The 17,844-nt window shown below is 42.0% G+C and overlaps 1 protein-coding gene across 1 annotated transcript in view; it reads right to left on the bottom strand.

Moving 5' to 3' along the window:
- Window positions 1-2,051: 2,051 nt before the first annotated feature.
- abca3b (ATP-binding cassette, sub-family A (ABC1), member 3b) overlaps window positions 2,052-17,844 on the bottom strand; it is a 103,039-nt gene continuing 87,246 nt past the window's right edge. The window contains exons 23-25 of the mRNA XM_048609727.1: window positions 10,483-10,667; window positions 8,103-8,176; window positions 2,052-5,412 (exon numbers count right to left, since the gene is read on the bottom strand). Of these exons, the coding sequence (XP_048465684.1) occupies window positions 5,281-5,412; window positions 8,103-8,176; window positions 10,483-10,667 (391 nt within the window). The 3' untranslated portion in view covers window positions 2,052-5,280. The remainder of the gene's footprint in view (window positions 5,413-8,102; window positions 8,177-10,482; window positions 10,668-17,844) is intronic.

Raw genomic sequence — 17,844 nt, 5'->3', positions numbered from 1 at the left:
CCACCACACCCGGCACTTTTCCCTGCAACCGCAGGAAGTGCTACACCTGCCCCCATACCTCCTCCCTCACCCCCATCCCAGGCCCCAAGAAGACTTTCCACATCAAGCAGATGTTCACCTGCACATCTGCCAATGTGGTATACTGCATCCGCTGTACCCGGTGTGGCTTCCTCTACATCGGGGAAACCAAGCGGAGACTCGGGGACCGCTTTGCAGAACACCTACGCTCGGTTCGCAACAAACAACTGCACCTCCCAGTCGCGAACCATTTCAACTCCCCCTCCCATTCCTCAGACGACATGTCCATCCTGGGCCTCCTGCAGTGCCACAACGATGCCACCCGAAGGTTGCAGGAACAGCAACTCATATTCCGCTTGGGAACCCTGCAGCCCAATGGTATCAATGTGGATTTCACAAGTTTCAAAATCTCCCCTCCCCCCACCGCATCCCAAAACCAGTCCAACTCGTCCCTGCCTCCCTAACCTGTTCTTCCTCCCACCTATCCCCTCCTCCCACCTCAAGCCGCACCTCCATCTCCTACCGACCAACCTCATCCCGCCCCCTTGACCTGTCCGTCCTCCCTGGACTGACCTATCCCCTTCCTAACTCCCTACCTACACTCACCTTTACTGGCTCCATCCCCGCCTCTTCGACCTGTTTGTTTCCTCTCCACCTATCCTCTCCTCTATCCCTCTTCTATCCGCCTCCCACTCTCTCCCTATTTATTTCAAAACCCCCTTCCCCTCCCTCTTTTCTGATGAAGGGTCTAGGCCCGAAACGTCAGCCTCTCTGCTCCTATGATGCTGCTTGGCCTGCTGTGTTCATCCAGCCCTGCACCTTGTTGTCTCAGATTCTCCAGCATCTGCAGTTCCTACTATCTCATCCTCAGCTGGAAGTGGAAAGTATGAACCATTGTGGCCTCCTTCAGATGTTGTCACCATTCCAGATGCTGATCTTCAATCAAAACAATTCACTCTTCCTGATGTCAAGAAACAGCTGGCAGCATTCCTACTGCAAAGACTATGGGCTCTCACAACATTCTGGAAATAATTTGTGCTTCAGAACCTGTTGCATTGCTAACCAAACATATCCAATACAGCCACAACACTGGCATCTTATCTGACAGAGAGAAAAATTGGCCAGGTATGACTTTAACAGAAAAAGCAGGACAAATCCCACCTGGCCAATTACTGCCTCCATCTGTCTATTCTTGATCATCAGTTAAGTGATGGATGGTGTCATCAACAGTGCCATTAAGCAGCACTTGCTTAGCAACAATCCCACTGAGGCTCAGATTGTGTTCCACCATGGCTCCTCAGCTCCTGATCTACGTTACCACTGGCAAGAAATGATCTGGACTAGCTATACAAAAACTGTCGCTACAAGAGCAGGTCAGAGGTTCGGAAACCTGCAATACACCTCCTAACTCCCTAAAGCCTATCCACTATCTACAAGGCACAAGTCAGGAGTATGAGATAACAAAGTGTGGAGCTGGAGGAACACAGCCGGCCAGGCAGCATCAGAGGAACAGGAAAGCTGACATTTCAGGTCGGGACCCTTCTTCAGAAATGGGGAGGGGGAGCTCAGAAATAAATAGAGAGGAGGGGTGGAGCTGGGGAAAGTAGGTGGGATGGTGATAGGTGAATGCATGCAGGCAGTGTCAGTAGTCAGGAGTATGATATTTCTTAGCATGTTCCAAATTGCTTCACTGCTTCATATACTTTCGAAATGTTTTTGACAGCTGAAATGAGGTATATACAATAGCAAATTCATGTTGTCATGAAAATTTTTTACATTTGTTTAAGAGGACAAATGACACTCATGTTCACATCTCATCTGTGAAACAGTACCTCTGACAATGCACCTCTGTGTGGCACTGGAATGTCAGCTGAGATGTTTGTTTCAAGCTTCTGGAGTGGGATATGAATCAACAGCCATCCTAACTACAGCAAGACCAAGTGACATTTAAAAAGAGATATTAAAGGTGTGAAAATCTTTATTGCAATTCTAGTTAGAGATAATCACAATGCTGTTTTTAACAAACTGCAGCTTCGGATCTACAACACAAAAAATACATTAAAACAAGGATTTAAAAATTGTTAAAGTGCTGATTTTAATAAAAAAATCTCATAATCCAGGATTATACAGCAAACAGCAAGTGACAGTTTTGTAGTAATTGTTGACATTCATTGGGTATAGAACAGTATGAAGGAAACTAAGTCAGTGTCACACCAAGTGACAGTTGTTAGCACCATAACTGTCAGAAAGGCACAGGTGAACACCGTCATAATGATTACTTGAAAACAGTGCTGAAGGTGTCTCTTGTGACACAGTGGTAATGTCTCTATTCCTGAGTCAGGAGGCCCAAGTTTGCATCCCACCTGCTCCAGAGGTGTGTGATAACATCTCTGAATGAATTGATTAGAAAACATATTTAAAAAGTCCTGATTACATAATTACTTTGTGATTCGTACATTGAAACATGACTGCACAGCATTGCTTACAACTAATTCTGAGATCTATTTCCAATTTTGGTTAATTAATGTTTGGAACACTTAGTATCTGAGCCTCAAGTCCTAAGGTTTTTGAACCAAGTAGGGTGATTTGAGGGGTGTTTCACTTCTGTCTGACTCATAGCTGAACAAAAGGGGCTGATTTTTCATTGTTGGGGAGGGAGATGTTGAGGATCTAGCCTGGGATACTGGGTCATGAGAATGAGCTGTCGTCAATTTTGGATTTTTTGAAACAATTTGGCAGCAGACCTTTAGATAACGGCCTCTGATGTGTTTAAAAAGTAGAAACTTCAGAATCATACCAAAACAGGCAGAAATCTGAAACTTCCAGCCCTGTACAAGATGCTTTGAGACTCTCTTTTATGCAGCCCATTCTACCCAAGAGCAGAGTTCAGACTATACACAATAAACAGTGAAACTTTAAGATATGTCAGTATTAATCATTTACTATCACTTGGGCCAGAACTCAGCTTCAAAAAGTTTATCTCACTATTGTCCCATCCATCAATCCCACTGGTATACTTCACATAATTTGAGTATCTCCATTTAACATATATAATACAAATTTATTTCAGAAGATGGGGACTGGATGGGATAATGCATAAAATTAAATAGAAATAACCTTGACAAGTGCTGTGGTGCAATAGTGCTCATTTTCAGGTAACTGGAATCTGCAGGCATACTCAATAAGTACATTGTCTTCACTGAGTTAATATTGCACTTAAAATTTTTCAAGTATCTCCCAGAGCAGATCAGATTTGCTAGCTGATTGGTACCTTAGACTACACAGCACAGCCCTCAAAACAACATGATATACAGTCCAAGGGCAGCAGATCTTATTAGCCAAAGAAAGATGTTGCTTGAATTGAAAGTTGTTTTTTAAATCCATGGTTTCATTCCAACCAAAGATGTACAAGTGTCCTGTTTGATCCATTTCACACATTGTTTCAAGTTCCTAACAACAATGAGGTTAGAAAGGAGGAGTTTTCATTCATAAAAACTCACTTACCTGTAGAATTCTACCTTTCCTCATCTTGCTGCTCTGTAGATATAAACTGAGACTACTCAGTCTCCAGGTTTGAACGTTCTAGTGAACAGCAAAGATTTCACTGAATTATCAGCAAATAATTTAGCTCGTGCTAGGCTGAGTTTAGTTATCAATAACCAATTTATAAAGTGAGCCTTTATAAAGGTTCACTTTATGGAAGTTGATGGAAGGATTGAGAACCAGACGACACTAATTTAAGGTGGTTGCCAAAAGAAGCAAAGGGAACACAAGGAGAAAACCATTTTACATAGCAAGTAGTTAGGATCTGGACTGTACACCTTAGAGTGTGGTAGAGCCACATTCAATCGTGGCTTTCAAGGGCGATTGGAAATTATGTACGTACATAGCTATAGAAAAACAGCAGGGAGCAGGACTGGTGAGATGCTCTTGCAGAGAGTCGGCACTGACACAATGGGCCGAATAATTACAGCACAGAAGGCTAGTCTGTCACTATATGCTATTTATAGCCATTGCAGAAAGGAACTATTATGTTTAATCTATTTGGATATTTGGTTCATTTGTAGGGAAGGTTGCAGTGAGTCTGTGATCTCTGTTACTCGTAGTAAGAAACAGTGCTTACACCATGATCATAATAATGACAAATCTCCACTAGCATCAGGGATCTTTACTAGTACCAAATCACTATTACTATTAAGATTAATATGACAAGCATGAAATCTCCACCAGCACCAGAGTTATTGCAAGAATCAGTACATGGGTTAATTGCAATATTCTTGCTTACTTCTCCTCTAGTCTCTCTTTACCAGTCTCTCTATCATCTCTTCTGCCTTGCACCATTTTCCCTATTGTCACTGAATTGTTCCTGCCTTCCAAATTATCACAAACATTCCTTTTGTTTTTTCTCCTCTCCCATTAACCTGCCTCTGTACTAGCTTAATGCCTGTAACACATTTCTAACTTTTTTACATTTCTGATAGGAAGCCATCAATTTGAGATGTTTAACTCTGTCTTTCTCTCCACATATGTTGCCTGACTTGCCAGTAGTTCCAGCATTTTCTGTTTTTAATTTCACATTTCTAGCTTCTTCAGTATTGTGCTTTTGTTTGTGTCACTATTTGTAATGATCCACAATTTCAGCATGGTTATTACGAGTAACAAATCACAACTAGCACTAGATCACAATAGTAAAAAACTATCAACTAGTATGAGTCAATCGTGCTGTTGCTGAGGAAGGATGAGAATTCAACCCTGAATTAAGAGGGACCCAGTTTTACAAGAGGAACCTTGATCCCCAGGAAGGAATTAGGAAGAGCAGGTTTTAATGGGCATGTGGGACACACAGGCAAGGTCACGTGATTCATTTTGATGGCCACGTTTGCTCTGATCACTTCATAATTTTTATTTTTGTCTTGGAACAAGATGATTCGGCAAATGCGTGTATTCCCAGTCTAATATAATCCTACTAACATAACAAAAATAAGGTACTGCACGAGAGGCCAATTTCCAAGACAATGCAGCATTTCTTATCCTGAGTGAATTGTTCTGCTCGGTTACAATTGGAGAATTGAAGCCCTTGATTCCAACAGGTTTCTGAACCAACCTAACTCCAGCAGTCTGGACCTCTCAGGTTTAGTGTTAACTTCACTCTAGCTTTTTATTTCTAATGCATCATTTCACCCACCCAGATAGAATTTCCTAGGTATGTAGCTCCTGCACCTGTAAGTTCATGGTTGAAACAGAAACTCAGTTTGATTGGTGCTAATCTGATCTTTCTTCTGTACGCAGCTGGAAACGAGCAAAGCTGAGGAACACTTGCTCAAGGGAGATCTGGTTGACTGAATAATCCTTGATATTGTATTTCTCCTTGGCCCTTTCTAGTGTGCCAAATATCTGCAAACAAGGGGAGGAAAATGGAAGTAATTTTCCATTTACAAGCAAGCATGATAATAACAAACACGAACTACTAGTAATATCAGTTGACAGTGAACAAAAGAGTAATCTCAGCAAGCGACAAGTGAATTATTGATAGGTTAGTTACATGAGTTAAAAGTGAATACTATTCATGGGTTAATGTCAGCAATGAGTACTATCAATACGTTAGTAACTTCGGTTAACAATGAGTACTGTCAATGGATTAATAACTCAGTTACAAAATGTGTACAAAATGATCAGAGGTATAGATAGAGTAGACAGCCAGAGACTTTTTCCTAGGGTGGAGGTAGCTTTTACGAGGGGACATAGTTTTAAAGTGAAAGGAGGTAGATATCGGGGAGACATCAGAGATAGGTTCTTTACTCAGAGAGTGGTAGGGGCGTGGAATGCATTGCCGGAGAAGGTAGTGGAGTTGGCCTCATTAGGGGCATTTAAGCGGCTATTAGATAGGCATATGGATGATAGTATAAGGTAGCGGTGGAGGTTAGATAGACCTTAGGTTTCGGGTAAAAGTTCGGCATAACATCGTGGGCCGAAGGGCCCGTACTGCGCTGTAGTGTTCTATGTTCTATGTTAACGATGAACACAATGATGGGATATAATATTAGTTGTCTCTGGGTCTGTTAAAGAAGTCTTCGGCCTTCCAGGATCCTGGCCCCTCCATGCCCTGATAATGGTCCTTGGCTCCCTCTCTTCCAGACTAACCATTGGTTGTGGCAGCATTTTATTTAAATCAACAGTGCCTCCACGTTCTCAGCCTGGCCACCTTCCCCATCTGAATATAGCATGTCTATTAATTTTGGGGGCAATTCTACATGTACAAACACTTGCTCAATTTCTTTAAATACTGTCCTCCACAGTACAGGAAATTGAGTAGGTGGGCAGAGAACATTCGTGACATGGACAGATTAAGTATATGACCAAATTTCTGGCAAATGGAGTTCAGAGAGGGGAAATATAGAACTCCCTCTTTGAATCTCACAAAGACAAGTCAGAATAGTTCTTATTGATGAGGAACTAAATTTTTGGAGTAATTTAGATGTCCATGTACACATCAAGAAAACCTAATGCCAGAGTGATCCCTAGTGAGGTGCAGAGGCCCGGAGTATCACACTGTGTGGACTCTGCCCTCCCACAGGGTAAATCACACTGCGTGGACTCCCCCATTCCTCCAGGGTAAATCACACTGTGCAGAATTCCCCTCCCTGGGGTAAATCACACTTTGTAGGACCTCCTGCTCCTCAGTGGCTCTTTTACTTCCATTCCATAGTCAAATACTAAATTGTGCTAAGGTGGGGGTGTTTACCACAAATGGTGTTCCAGACTGCTCAAGACATCCACAATTATGTGGCAATCCTCATCGGCATTACAGGCTGGGATTCCATGACGCTCTTTTGGGTTAATGATTCCTTGCCATGATCAAACTAAACCGGAAACTAAATGGAAGGTCACAAGATGCCACTGTCATCTATCCACATGGTGCCCCCATCCTGGGGGTTCTAGTTCCTCCCTGGTGCACATGGTTTCAGTGCAGAGCTACCTAAAACACAGGGTTCCCCAATTAACCCTGGGATGGTTCTTTCTGAAGCATGTGCATAAAGTTATCAAAAAGACTGATGGAAAACAGCCTTTAGCTCAAGATCACTGGATTTACAGCGAAGAAATGAAGCTTCTGATGTGCAGAAGCTTTGACAGACTCAGTCTGGAGTAACTGGCTTCATTCTGGGCAATGCAAATTGGAAAGGATATTTGGACTTGGAAGGAATGCAGTACAGATTCACCACAATGTTACAGGACCTTAAAATAGATGGGCTACTGCCCACCTCAACCAATATGGCACAAACCCACATATTGTGTGGTTAACTCTTAAGAGCCTCAGACCGTCCAGGGATGGGACATAAATGCACCTTTTCATTATCTCCCAGATCCTGTGAACAAATCACAAACACGCCTTTTTCTTCCCATCATCAAATCACTTGTGATACATTTCACCTATAATCCACCACCAATAAATCATCTGTGTTTCAATTAATCAAATTATGCATAATAATAGACAGGATAGATTAGGCTTATACTTCCATATTTATGGAAGATTAAGAAATTATCTGATTGAGATGTCTCTAAATTTATTCAAAACATTGATAGCGTAGGATGGAAGAAAGCACAACCTCCAAATTAAAACCATACTCTTCAGGGGTGGTGTCAGGAAATATATCTTCAAACAAAGGATTGTAAAAACTTGGACCATTCTCCCCCAAAGAGCTCTGGATGCTGGAACGATTGACTGAGTGCCATCATAGGCCTGACAGAAGTATAATTTCTCCTGTTCCTATGTAACAGATGGAGGTTAAATTGCTCCCTCTTGTTCAGAGGGATCAAACGGCCCCCTCTTGTTTGGGGTGGCGGGGTGTGGCAGAATGGCCCCCTCTTGTTCAGAGGGACAGAATGGCCCCCCCTTGTTCAGAGGGGCAGAATGGCTTCAGCTTGATCGGAGGGGCAGAACGGCGTCCACTTGTTCAGAGGGGCAGAACGGCCTCCGCTTGTTCAGTGGGGTGGAATGGCCTCGCTTGTCCTTCTCCGCAAGCTTCCGGTACAATGAGTGTCATAAATCCTTCCTCACAGGGTCCCAGTCAAACAAAGAAACCTACCTGAGGCCATGACAAGAGTTGGCTGGTTAAGTGGTAATGCACCATTCCATGATGCTCATCTTTTAAAATACTGCCTGTCATACAATGAAACAAAAGTAAGTTACAGGCATCAATAAAAAACATGTAATTTTAGATAGGCAAACACTAACCATTGACATGGGCTCCTTGACCATTTCAAGCACACATAGCATACACAACCTTGAATATGGTGATCTACTGGTTTTGACACTGGAAGGGCTACCAGAGAAACCATGTCTAAATCTCACCAGAAAAAACTGCACATCACATTTGATAATCTGACCATTTGTGCACAGATACCAACAATGTGACTCTGAAGCTCTCACTTTATATAAAACTCAAATGGTTTGCTACTGCCCACCTCAACCAATATGGCACAAACCCACATATTGTGTGGTTAACTCTTAAGAGCCTCAGACCGTCCAGGGATGGGACATAAATGCACCTTTTCATCATCTCCCAGATCCTGTGAGCAAATCACAAACACGCTTTTTTCTTCCCACCATCAAATCACCTGTGATGCATTTCACCTATAATCCACCACCAATAAATCATCTGTGTTTCAATTAATCAAATTATGCATAATAATAGACAGAAGATCTGTGTTTAATCATTGAAATCAGCTGTCAGTGAACAAACAGATTTCATACCACAACATCCTTTCACTGAACTGTGCTCTTCTCAGATCTCAATGCCCTCCTGTCTTTGCACATTAAATGGTGATACACTATCCAGCTATAGCAGGTATCACAGAAAGCCTGAATCCCATTAGCCAATCCCATGCACTGAATAGAGATTACTGAAACTCAAGCAGTAGAGTTCTTGAAGGATTCTCCCAATCTTTCACCTAATGCACTGAGGCCAAATTCACCATCCTTTCTACTCTGTAACTTTCTGAGGTCAGCTGACTCAGCACACACCATCAATTACAGTAAAGAACAATACCATTCTGAGTAATGTTCTTATCCACTGGCAAAGGGACAGACATAAAGATCACGAGAGGAAGATAGTGAGACAGTGAGATGGAGGCAATGAAAGGGACGGAGCAAGACAGGGTAAAAGCAAGACAGTGAAAGAGGCAAAGAAAGGGGAGGGGGGAGAGAGAGGCAGAGACAGACATTGAATATGTGAGGTAGGGAGACGGAGGGAATGGCAGAGGGAGACAGTGCAAGAGCGACAGAAAGAAACAAGGAGAAATTCAGAGACGAGTGGACAAAGAGTAACAGAAAATGTCTCTGAGAGTGAGATGAATTGTGAAAGCCTTTGTGTGACAACAAGAGAAAGTCACAGGGATGTACAGCGCAAAAACAGACCCTTCAGTCCAAATCGTCCATGCCGATCAGATGTCCTAAATTAATCTAAACCCATTTGCCAGCATTTGGCCCATATCCCTCTAAACCTTTCCTATTCATATACCGTCCGATTGCCTTTTAAATGTTGTGATTGTACCAGCCTCCACCATTTCCTCCAGCAGCACATTTCACACATGCACCACCTTCTGCCTGAAAAAGTTGCCCCTTAGGTCTCTTGTAAATCTTTCCCCTCTCACCTTAAACCTATGCTGTCTAGTTTTTAAGACTCCCCTATCCTGGGGAAAAGACCTTGGCTATTCACCCTATCCATGCTCCTCGTGATTTTATAAACTTCAGTAAGGTCACCCCTCAGCCTCCAACGCTCTAGGGAAAATAGGCCCAGGCTATTCAGTCTCTCCCTAAAGCTCAAACACTCCAACCCCGGCAACATCCTTGTAAATCTTTTCTGAACCCTTTCAAGTTTCACAATATCCTTCCTATAGCAGGGACACCAGAACTGAATGCAGTATTCCAGAAGAGGCCTAACCAATGTCCTATACAGCCGCAACATGACCTCCCAACTCCTATTACTTAATGAACTGACCAATAAATGCCTTCTTCACTATCCTGTATACCTGTGATCCCACTTTCAAGGAATTATGAACCTGCACTCCAAAGTCTCTTTGTTTGGCAACACTCCCCAGGACTTTACCATAAAGTGTATAAGTCCTGCCCTGATTTGCCTTTCCAAAATTCCACTCATCAGCCATCCGATCAAAGCAAATGAGAGAGTATGTGAGACAAAGAGACAGAGAAGTAAATAGAAAGAGAAGACAGAGAGACATAGAGAGACAGACCGTAAATATATAACAAAGAAAGGGAGACAGAGAGAATAGGAGAGTGAAACAGAGTGAAAAATACAACAAGTGAGATAGAGACATTCAGAGTCAGACGGTAATGAGACAAAGAATGAAAGAGAATGACAGCATATTAATGTATGAAAGGTATAATAAGACTGTTATTTAGTATGTGATTCAAGTAGAGGAATCCAGATGAACTTAGTTCTTTACCTTCAAATGTAGTTTCAATAAAGTTCTTGAATGGCTTGAGATCAGGTTTATTTCCGTGGATTTTGACCAGTAATGTAAATCCACTGCCAAATTTATTCTTGAGGTGCTGAGGACTTCCAAGGCACTTGAACTGACCGTTGACCATCACAGCCAGCCTGGTGCAGAGTGCTTCACACTCTTCCATGCTGAAACATAGCGTGCAGACTTACTGAAGTCCAGAAATAAAATCAGAAAATACAGAAAATGAATAGAAAACAGAAAAATTCAGCAGATCTGGCAGCAACTGTGCAGAGAGAAATAGAGTTAATGCTTCGAGTTGAACAACTCTTCTTCAGACCTTCATCTTACAAAGGAATCATTCAACCTGAAACATTTATTATTTTCTCTTTTCAGAGATGCTGAAAGACCTGCTGAGATTTTCCAGCACATTGTTTCCATTTCAGATTACCAGCATTTGTCAAATTTTGCTTTTATAATTGAAGACCAGAATTAAGACCATTAAACCACGACCACAGGATGTAGGAACAGAAGTAGGCCATTCAGTCCCTTAAGTCTACTCTGCCATTCAATAAGATTATGATTGATCTAATAATCCTTAACATCACTTGCCTAATTTTTCCCCACAACCCTCAGTTCCCATTAAAAAATTGTCTATCTGAGCCTTGAAATACTTAACAGCCCAGTCTCAAAAGTCCTCAGCAATAAAGAATTCCACAGATTCGTAACCCTCAGTGAAGGAATTTCCCCCACCCTTTTCTGTCTTAAATGTGCAACCCTTTATTCTGAGATAATGCCCTCTATTCCTAGACTCTTCCACAAGGAGAAAACAACATCTCTGCATCTACTCTGTCAAGTCCCCTCAGAATTTTTAATGTTTCAGTGAGGTCCCCTCTTATTCATCTAAAATGCATTGAGTACAAGCTCCAGCCTGCTTGATCTCTCCTCTTAAGTCAGTTCCTTCTTACCAGGTATCAGCTTGGTGAACATTCTCTGGACTGCCTCCAATGCCAGTGTATCATTCCTTAGATAAGGTGACTAAAACTCACAGTAATCCAACTGCGGATTGATTTGATTTGATTTATTGTTGTCATGTACCTAAGTACAGAGAAACATTCTGTGTGCAGTACAGGCTGATCAGTTATGGCAAAACCTCCCTCCTTTTATACTCTTTTTGTGGTTTTTAGACAAGGACTCCCAAATCCCTCTGTTCTATAGCTTTTTACAGTCTTTTTCCACATAAATAATATTCACCTCCACTGTTCTTCCTGCTGAAGTACATGACCTCACATTTTCCCACAGTATATTTAATCTGCCAAGATTCTGCTCACTCACTTAATCTATCTTTTTTTTATCACTTGAGGGACATGGGAGCCACTGGCTGGTCAGCATTTATTGCCTGTCCTCAGTTGACCTTGAGAAGGTGGTGGTGAGCTACCTTCTTGAATCACTGCAGTCCATGAGCTGTAGGTAGACCTACAATGCCCATAGGGAAGGAATTTCAGGATTTTGACACAGCGACAGTGAAGGAATTGTGATATATTTCCAAGTAAGGATAGTAAGTGGCTTGGAGGGGAACTTGAAGGTGGTGGTGTTGTCACATATCTGCTGGTCTTGCCCTTCTAGATGAAGTGGTCATGAGTTTGGGAGATGCTGTCTGAGGATCTTTGGTGAACTTCTGCAGTGCATCTTGTAGATAGTACACACTGCTGCTACTGAATGTCGGTGGTGGAGGGAATGGATGCTTGTGGATGTAGCGCCAATCAAGTGGGCTGCTTTGTCCTGGATGGTGTAAAGCTTCTTGAGTGTTGTTGGAGTTGCATTCACCCAGGCAAGTGGGGAGTATTCCATCACACTTCTGACTTGTGCCTTGTAGATGGTGGGCAGCCTTGGGGAGTCAGGACATGAGTTACTCGCTGCAGTATTCCTAGCATCTGACCTGTTCTTGTAGCCATTATGTTTACGTGGTGATTCCAGTTGAGCTTTGGTCAATGGTAACCCCCAGAATGTTGATAGTGGGGGATTCAGTGATGGTAACACCACTGAATGTCAAGGGATCGTGGTTAGATTGTCTGTTATTGGTGATGGTCACAACTTGGTGTATGTGTGGCACTAATGTTACTTGCCAATTGTAAACCCAAGCCTGGATATCATCTAGATCTTGTTGCATTTGAATACAGACTGAGGAGTCACGAATTGGGCTGAATATTGTGCAATCATCAGTGAACATCTTCACTTCTGACCTTACGATGAAGGGAGGGTCATTGATGAAGCAGCTGAAGATGGTTGGGCCTAGGACTACCCTGAGGGACTTCTGCAGAGATGTCCTGCATGACTGACTTCCAACAATTATGACCATCTTCTTATGTGTCAGGTATGACTCCAACCATCAGAAAGTTTGCCCCGATAACCACTGATTTCAGTATTGCTAGGGCTCCTTGACATCACACATCGTCAAACACAGCCTTGATGTCAAGGGCTGTCACTTTCATCTCACCTCTGGAATTCAGCTCTTTTGTCCATGTTTGAACCAAGGCTGTAATGAGGTCAGGAGCTGAGTAGCCATGGTGGAACCCAAACTGAGCGTCACTGAGCAGGTTAATGCTGAGTAGGTGCTGCTTGATAGCATTGTTGATGACACCTTTCAACACCTTACTGATTATCAAGAGTAGACTGATGGGGTGGTGGTTGGCCAGGTTATATTTGTCCTACTTTTTATGTACAGGACATACCTGGGCAACTTCCCACATTGTCAGATAGATACCAGTAATTGTACTGGAATAGCTTGGCTACGGGAGTGGCAAGTTCTGGAGCACAAGTCTTCAGTACTAATGTTAGAATGTTGTCAGGGCCATACCCTTTGCAGTATCCAGTGTCTCCAACAATTTCTTGATATCACGTGGAGTGAAGTGAATTGGCTGAAGACTGGTACGTCTAATGCTGGGGACCACTGCAGGAGTGTTATTGGAGCTGCGCTCATCCAATCAAGTGGAGAGTATTCCACCACACTCCTGACTTGTGCTTTGTGGACAAGCTATGTGGAGTCAGGAGGTGAGTTACACTCTGCAGTATTCCCAACCTCTGACCTGCTCACATAGCCACTGTACTTGTATGGCAAGTCCAGTTGAACTTCCAGTCAATGGTAACACCCAGAATGTTCAGTGATGGTAATGTCAAGGGGTGATGATTAGATTATTTGAGATGATCTTGCCTGGCATTTGTATGCCATGAATGTTACTTGTTACTTATCAGCCCATATTTAGGTATTGTCCAGGTAAATGGTGCTGAACATTGTGCAATCATCGGCAAACATCCCCACTTCTGAGTGTATGATGGAGGGAAGGTCATTGAAGGAACTGGAAATGGATGGGCCTAGGACACTACCTGATGAATTCCTGCAGAGATATTCTGAAGCTGAGATGACTGACATCTGACAACCACAACCATCTTCCTATGAACCAAATATGATTCCAACTAGTGAAGAGGTTGCCCCCTGCTTCCCATTGATTCCAGTTTTGCTTGGAGTTCTTGATGCCAAACTCAGGTAAATGTGGCCTTGATGTCAAGTGCTGTCACTCTCATATCACCTCTGGAATCCAACTCTTTTGTTCGTGTTTGAACCAGCACTGTACAGAGATCAGGAACTGAGTAGCCCAGCAGAACCCAAACTGGACATCCCTCTGCAGCCTCTTCATGTGATCCTCAGCATTTGCCTATCCACATAATATTATGTCATCTGAAAACTTGAAAATAGTACATTCACTTTACTCAACCAAGTCATTGATATATATTGTAAATAACTATGGCCTGGCACTGATCCTTGTGGCACACCATCCTGAAAATGCTGCCTTCATCCTGTACTATATCAGTTAATCAATCCTCTATCCATGCTAATATACAACCTTCAATACCCATGGGCTTTTAGAGTCATACAGCACACAAGCAGACCCTTTGGTCCAACCAGTCTATGCCAACCTTAATACCAAACTAAACTTGTCCCACCTGACTGCACTTGGCCCATATCTCTCCAAAGATCTATAGAGTCACAGAATTATACAGCACAGAAACAGACCTTCGTCCATGCTGACCAGATATCCCAATTAACCTTGTCCCATTTGCCAGCATTTGGCCCATGTTCCTCTAAACTCCTCCTATTCAGGTACCCATTCAGATGCCACTTAAATGTTGTAATTGTACCAGCCTCCACCACTTCCTCTTGCAGCTCTTTCCATACACACACACCACCCTCTGCGTGATGAAGTTGCCCCTTAGGTCCGTCTTATATCTTTCCCATCTCACCTTAAACCTATGCCCTCTTGTTTTGGATTCCCCTGTGAAAAAGACCTTGGCTGTTCATCCTATCCATGCCCCTCATGATTTTGTAAACCACTATACAGTCACCCCTCAACCTCCAACACTCCAGGAAAAATAGCCCCAGCCTACTCAGTGTTTGTATACAGGTACAAACAGATGCAAGAACAGCTTCTTTCCCACTGTCACCACTTTCGAATAGACTTCTTTAATGTTAATGTCGATCTCTCTCTGCACCTTCTTAGCGGCTGTAATATTGTATCCTGCACTCTGTTCTGTTATCCTAATGTACTTGCATAGTATGATCTGCCTGTAAGATATGTAGATAACACTTTTCACTGTACCTCGGTACATGTGCCAGTAATAAATCAAATCGAACCAAACGATCCATGTACCCATCCAGATGTCTTTTAAATGTTGTAAGTGTACCCGCATGCACCACTTCTTCTGGAAGTTCATTCCACACACGAACCATTCTTTGTGTAAAACAAATTTCCCCTCATGTCTTTTTAAATCTTTCTCCTCTCACTTTAAAAATATACCTCCCAGTCTTGAAATCCCCCACCGTAGGGAAAAGACACTTGCCATTTACCTTATCTACGCCCCTCATGATTTTATAAACCTCTATAAAGGCCACCCCTCAACCTCCTGCTCTCCAGTGTAAAAAGTCGCAGCTTATCCAGCCTCTCACTTTAACTCAAACCCTCAATTCCCGGCAACATCCTGGTAAATCTCTTTTGAACCTTGTCCAGCTTAATAATATCCTTCCAGAACAGGTGACCAAAACTAGACATAGTACTCCAGAAGAAGCCTCACCAACATCCTGTACAACCTGAACATAATGTCCCAACTCCAATACTCAAAGGTCTGAGCAATGAAGGTAAGCGTGCTAAACTCCTTCTTAACAACCCCATCTATATGTGATGCAAACTTCAAAGAATTATGTACCTGAACCACTTGGTTTCCCTGTTCTACCCAAGGCCTTGGTTTTAATTGTATAAGTCCCGCCCTTGTTTGTTTTACCAAAAATGCAATAACTCACATCCATTAAACTCTATCTGCCACTTTTCAGCCGATTGACACAATTGGTCAAGATCTCTTTGTGATGTTAGATAACCTTCTTCGCTGTCCACTATACCATCAATCTTGGTGTCATCTGCAAACTTACTTAGTAGCCTAATGTATCTCACCTTATCAAATGCCTTCTAAAAATTCAAATATATTACATATACTGCTTCCCCTTTATCTATTCTGTTTGTTAGCTCCTCAAAGAGTTCTAGTAAATTTGTCAGGCATGACATCCCCTTCATGAAGCCATGCTCACTCGGCTTAATCGTATTATGTACTTCTAAATGCTGTGTTTTATATCCTTTATAATGGGCTCTAACGTTTTCCTAATAAGAAATGTTAACTGGCTTTTAGTTAGCTTTTCTTTCTCTCTCTCCCTTTTTAAATAAAGGTGTTACATTGATAGCTTCCCAATCCTCTGCGACTTTTTCAGAATTTAAGGATTTCTCTAAGATTACTACCAGCGCATCCACTAACTCTGTAGATAATTTCTTTAACAGCCTAGGATGCATCTCAAAGGACTTATTGGTCTTTACCCCCATTAGTTTCCCTAGTATTCTTTCTTTAATGATAGATATTTATTTCCTCTCCTCCTTTTGCCTCTTGAATATTTAATAATATTGGAATACTACCAGTTTCCTCTACTGTGAAAATTGGTGCAAAGTATTCATTCAAGTCCTCTGCCATTTCCTGGTTCCCCATTATTATTCATTCTCTACAGGGCCTTATTATTCATACTTTATGGGGCCTATGTTCATTCTGGCTTCTCATTTCCTTTTTATATATTCAAAGAAGTTCCTGTTGTCCATCTTGATATTGCTCACAAGTTTACTTTCAAAGTTTATTTTCTCTGTCTTTACATTTTTTGGCTGTCTTTTGTTAGTCTTTAAAATTTCCCCAATCCTCCTGTTTATCTCTAATCTTTAAAACAGTTCAGCATTCAATTCTGGACAACACACCTCAAGAAAGTTATATTAACTTTGGAGGGGCTGATATTTAGATTTATCAGAATGGTACTGGGGCTAAAAAAGTTAAATTATAAAGTCATACTGCACAACCTGCTAGCTGTACATTAATTGCATTGAATTGCATGTTGGTGGTGGACATTAACTAGGGATTCACTTCTGCTTCCACAATGCAGTAACAGGAATGTTGTCTAGAAGTGAGGGCTGGAAACCCAGAAGAAAATTCATAAAGCAAATTAAAATCCTCATGGCCATTGTAGAAAGTTGCAGAAAGCAAGGAGTAATAACTCCTATTTAAAATTTTATTGCCAAGGACGCTTACAATCAATGTCCCATATTCCATATGATATCAACCCATCCATAACTGCCACGAAATGGGCGACGGTGAACTTCCTTCTTGAGCTGCTGCAGCTCTTGTGGTGTAAGTACTCCCATAATGCTGTTAGGGACGAGGTTCCAGAATTTTCATTCTGCAACAACGAAGGAATAGAGATATAGTCCCATGTCAGGATAATGGATGACTTGAGGGATACTCGCAGGTGGTTGTGTTCCCATATATCAACTGTCTTTGTTCTTCTAGGCTATAGAAGTCATGGGTCAAAAGATTCTGTTGAAGAATCCCCGACAAGTTGTTGCAATGAATTGGAGATGGTGGGGTAGTGGTTAATACCACAGGATTACTAGTCAGGCTGATGCCTTGGAAACACAGGTTCAAATCCCACCATGGAAGCAGAATTAAATTCAATTAAATGTAAATTATTTGATAAAAATTATAGGAGCTAAACTCTATGATGACTATTATATATTGATGTGAAAACCCAATGGGATCACTAGAATCTTTAAGGGAGGTAAATCTGCTGTCTTTACATGTGATTTTGGACCCTACAGCAACATAGTTTACAGCCTTTGGAAATGGCCCAGAAAGTGACTCAGATGCATCAAATTGTTACATAAAAATCAAAAAGGAACAAAACCTGCCAGACCATCTGGCATCAACTTAGACACTGGAAATGACAACAGC

Source organism: Rhincodon typus, chromosome 21 (assembly GCF_021869965.1).
Source record: "Rhincodon typus isolate 14 chromosome 21, sRhiTyp1.1, whole genome shotgun sequence".
Taxonomy (NCBI): domain Eukaryota; kingdom Metazoa; phylum Chordata; class Chondrichthyes; order Orectolobiformes; family Rhincodontidae; genus Rhincodon; species Rhincodon typus.
Note: the sequence above shows the minus strand (reverse complement) of the source record. Positions and strands in the feature narration are given on the sequence as shown.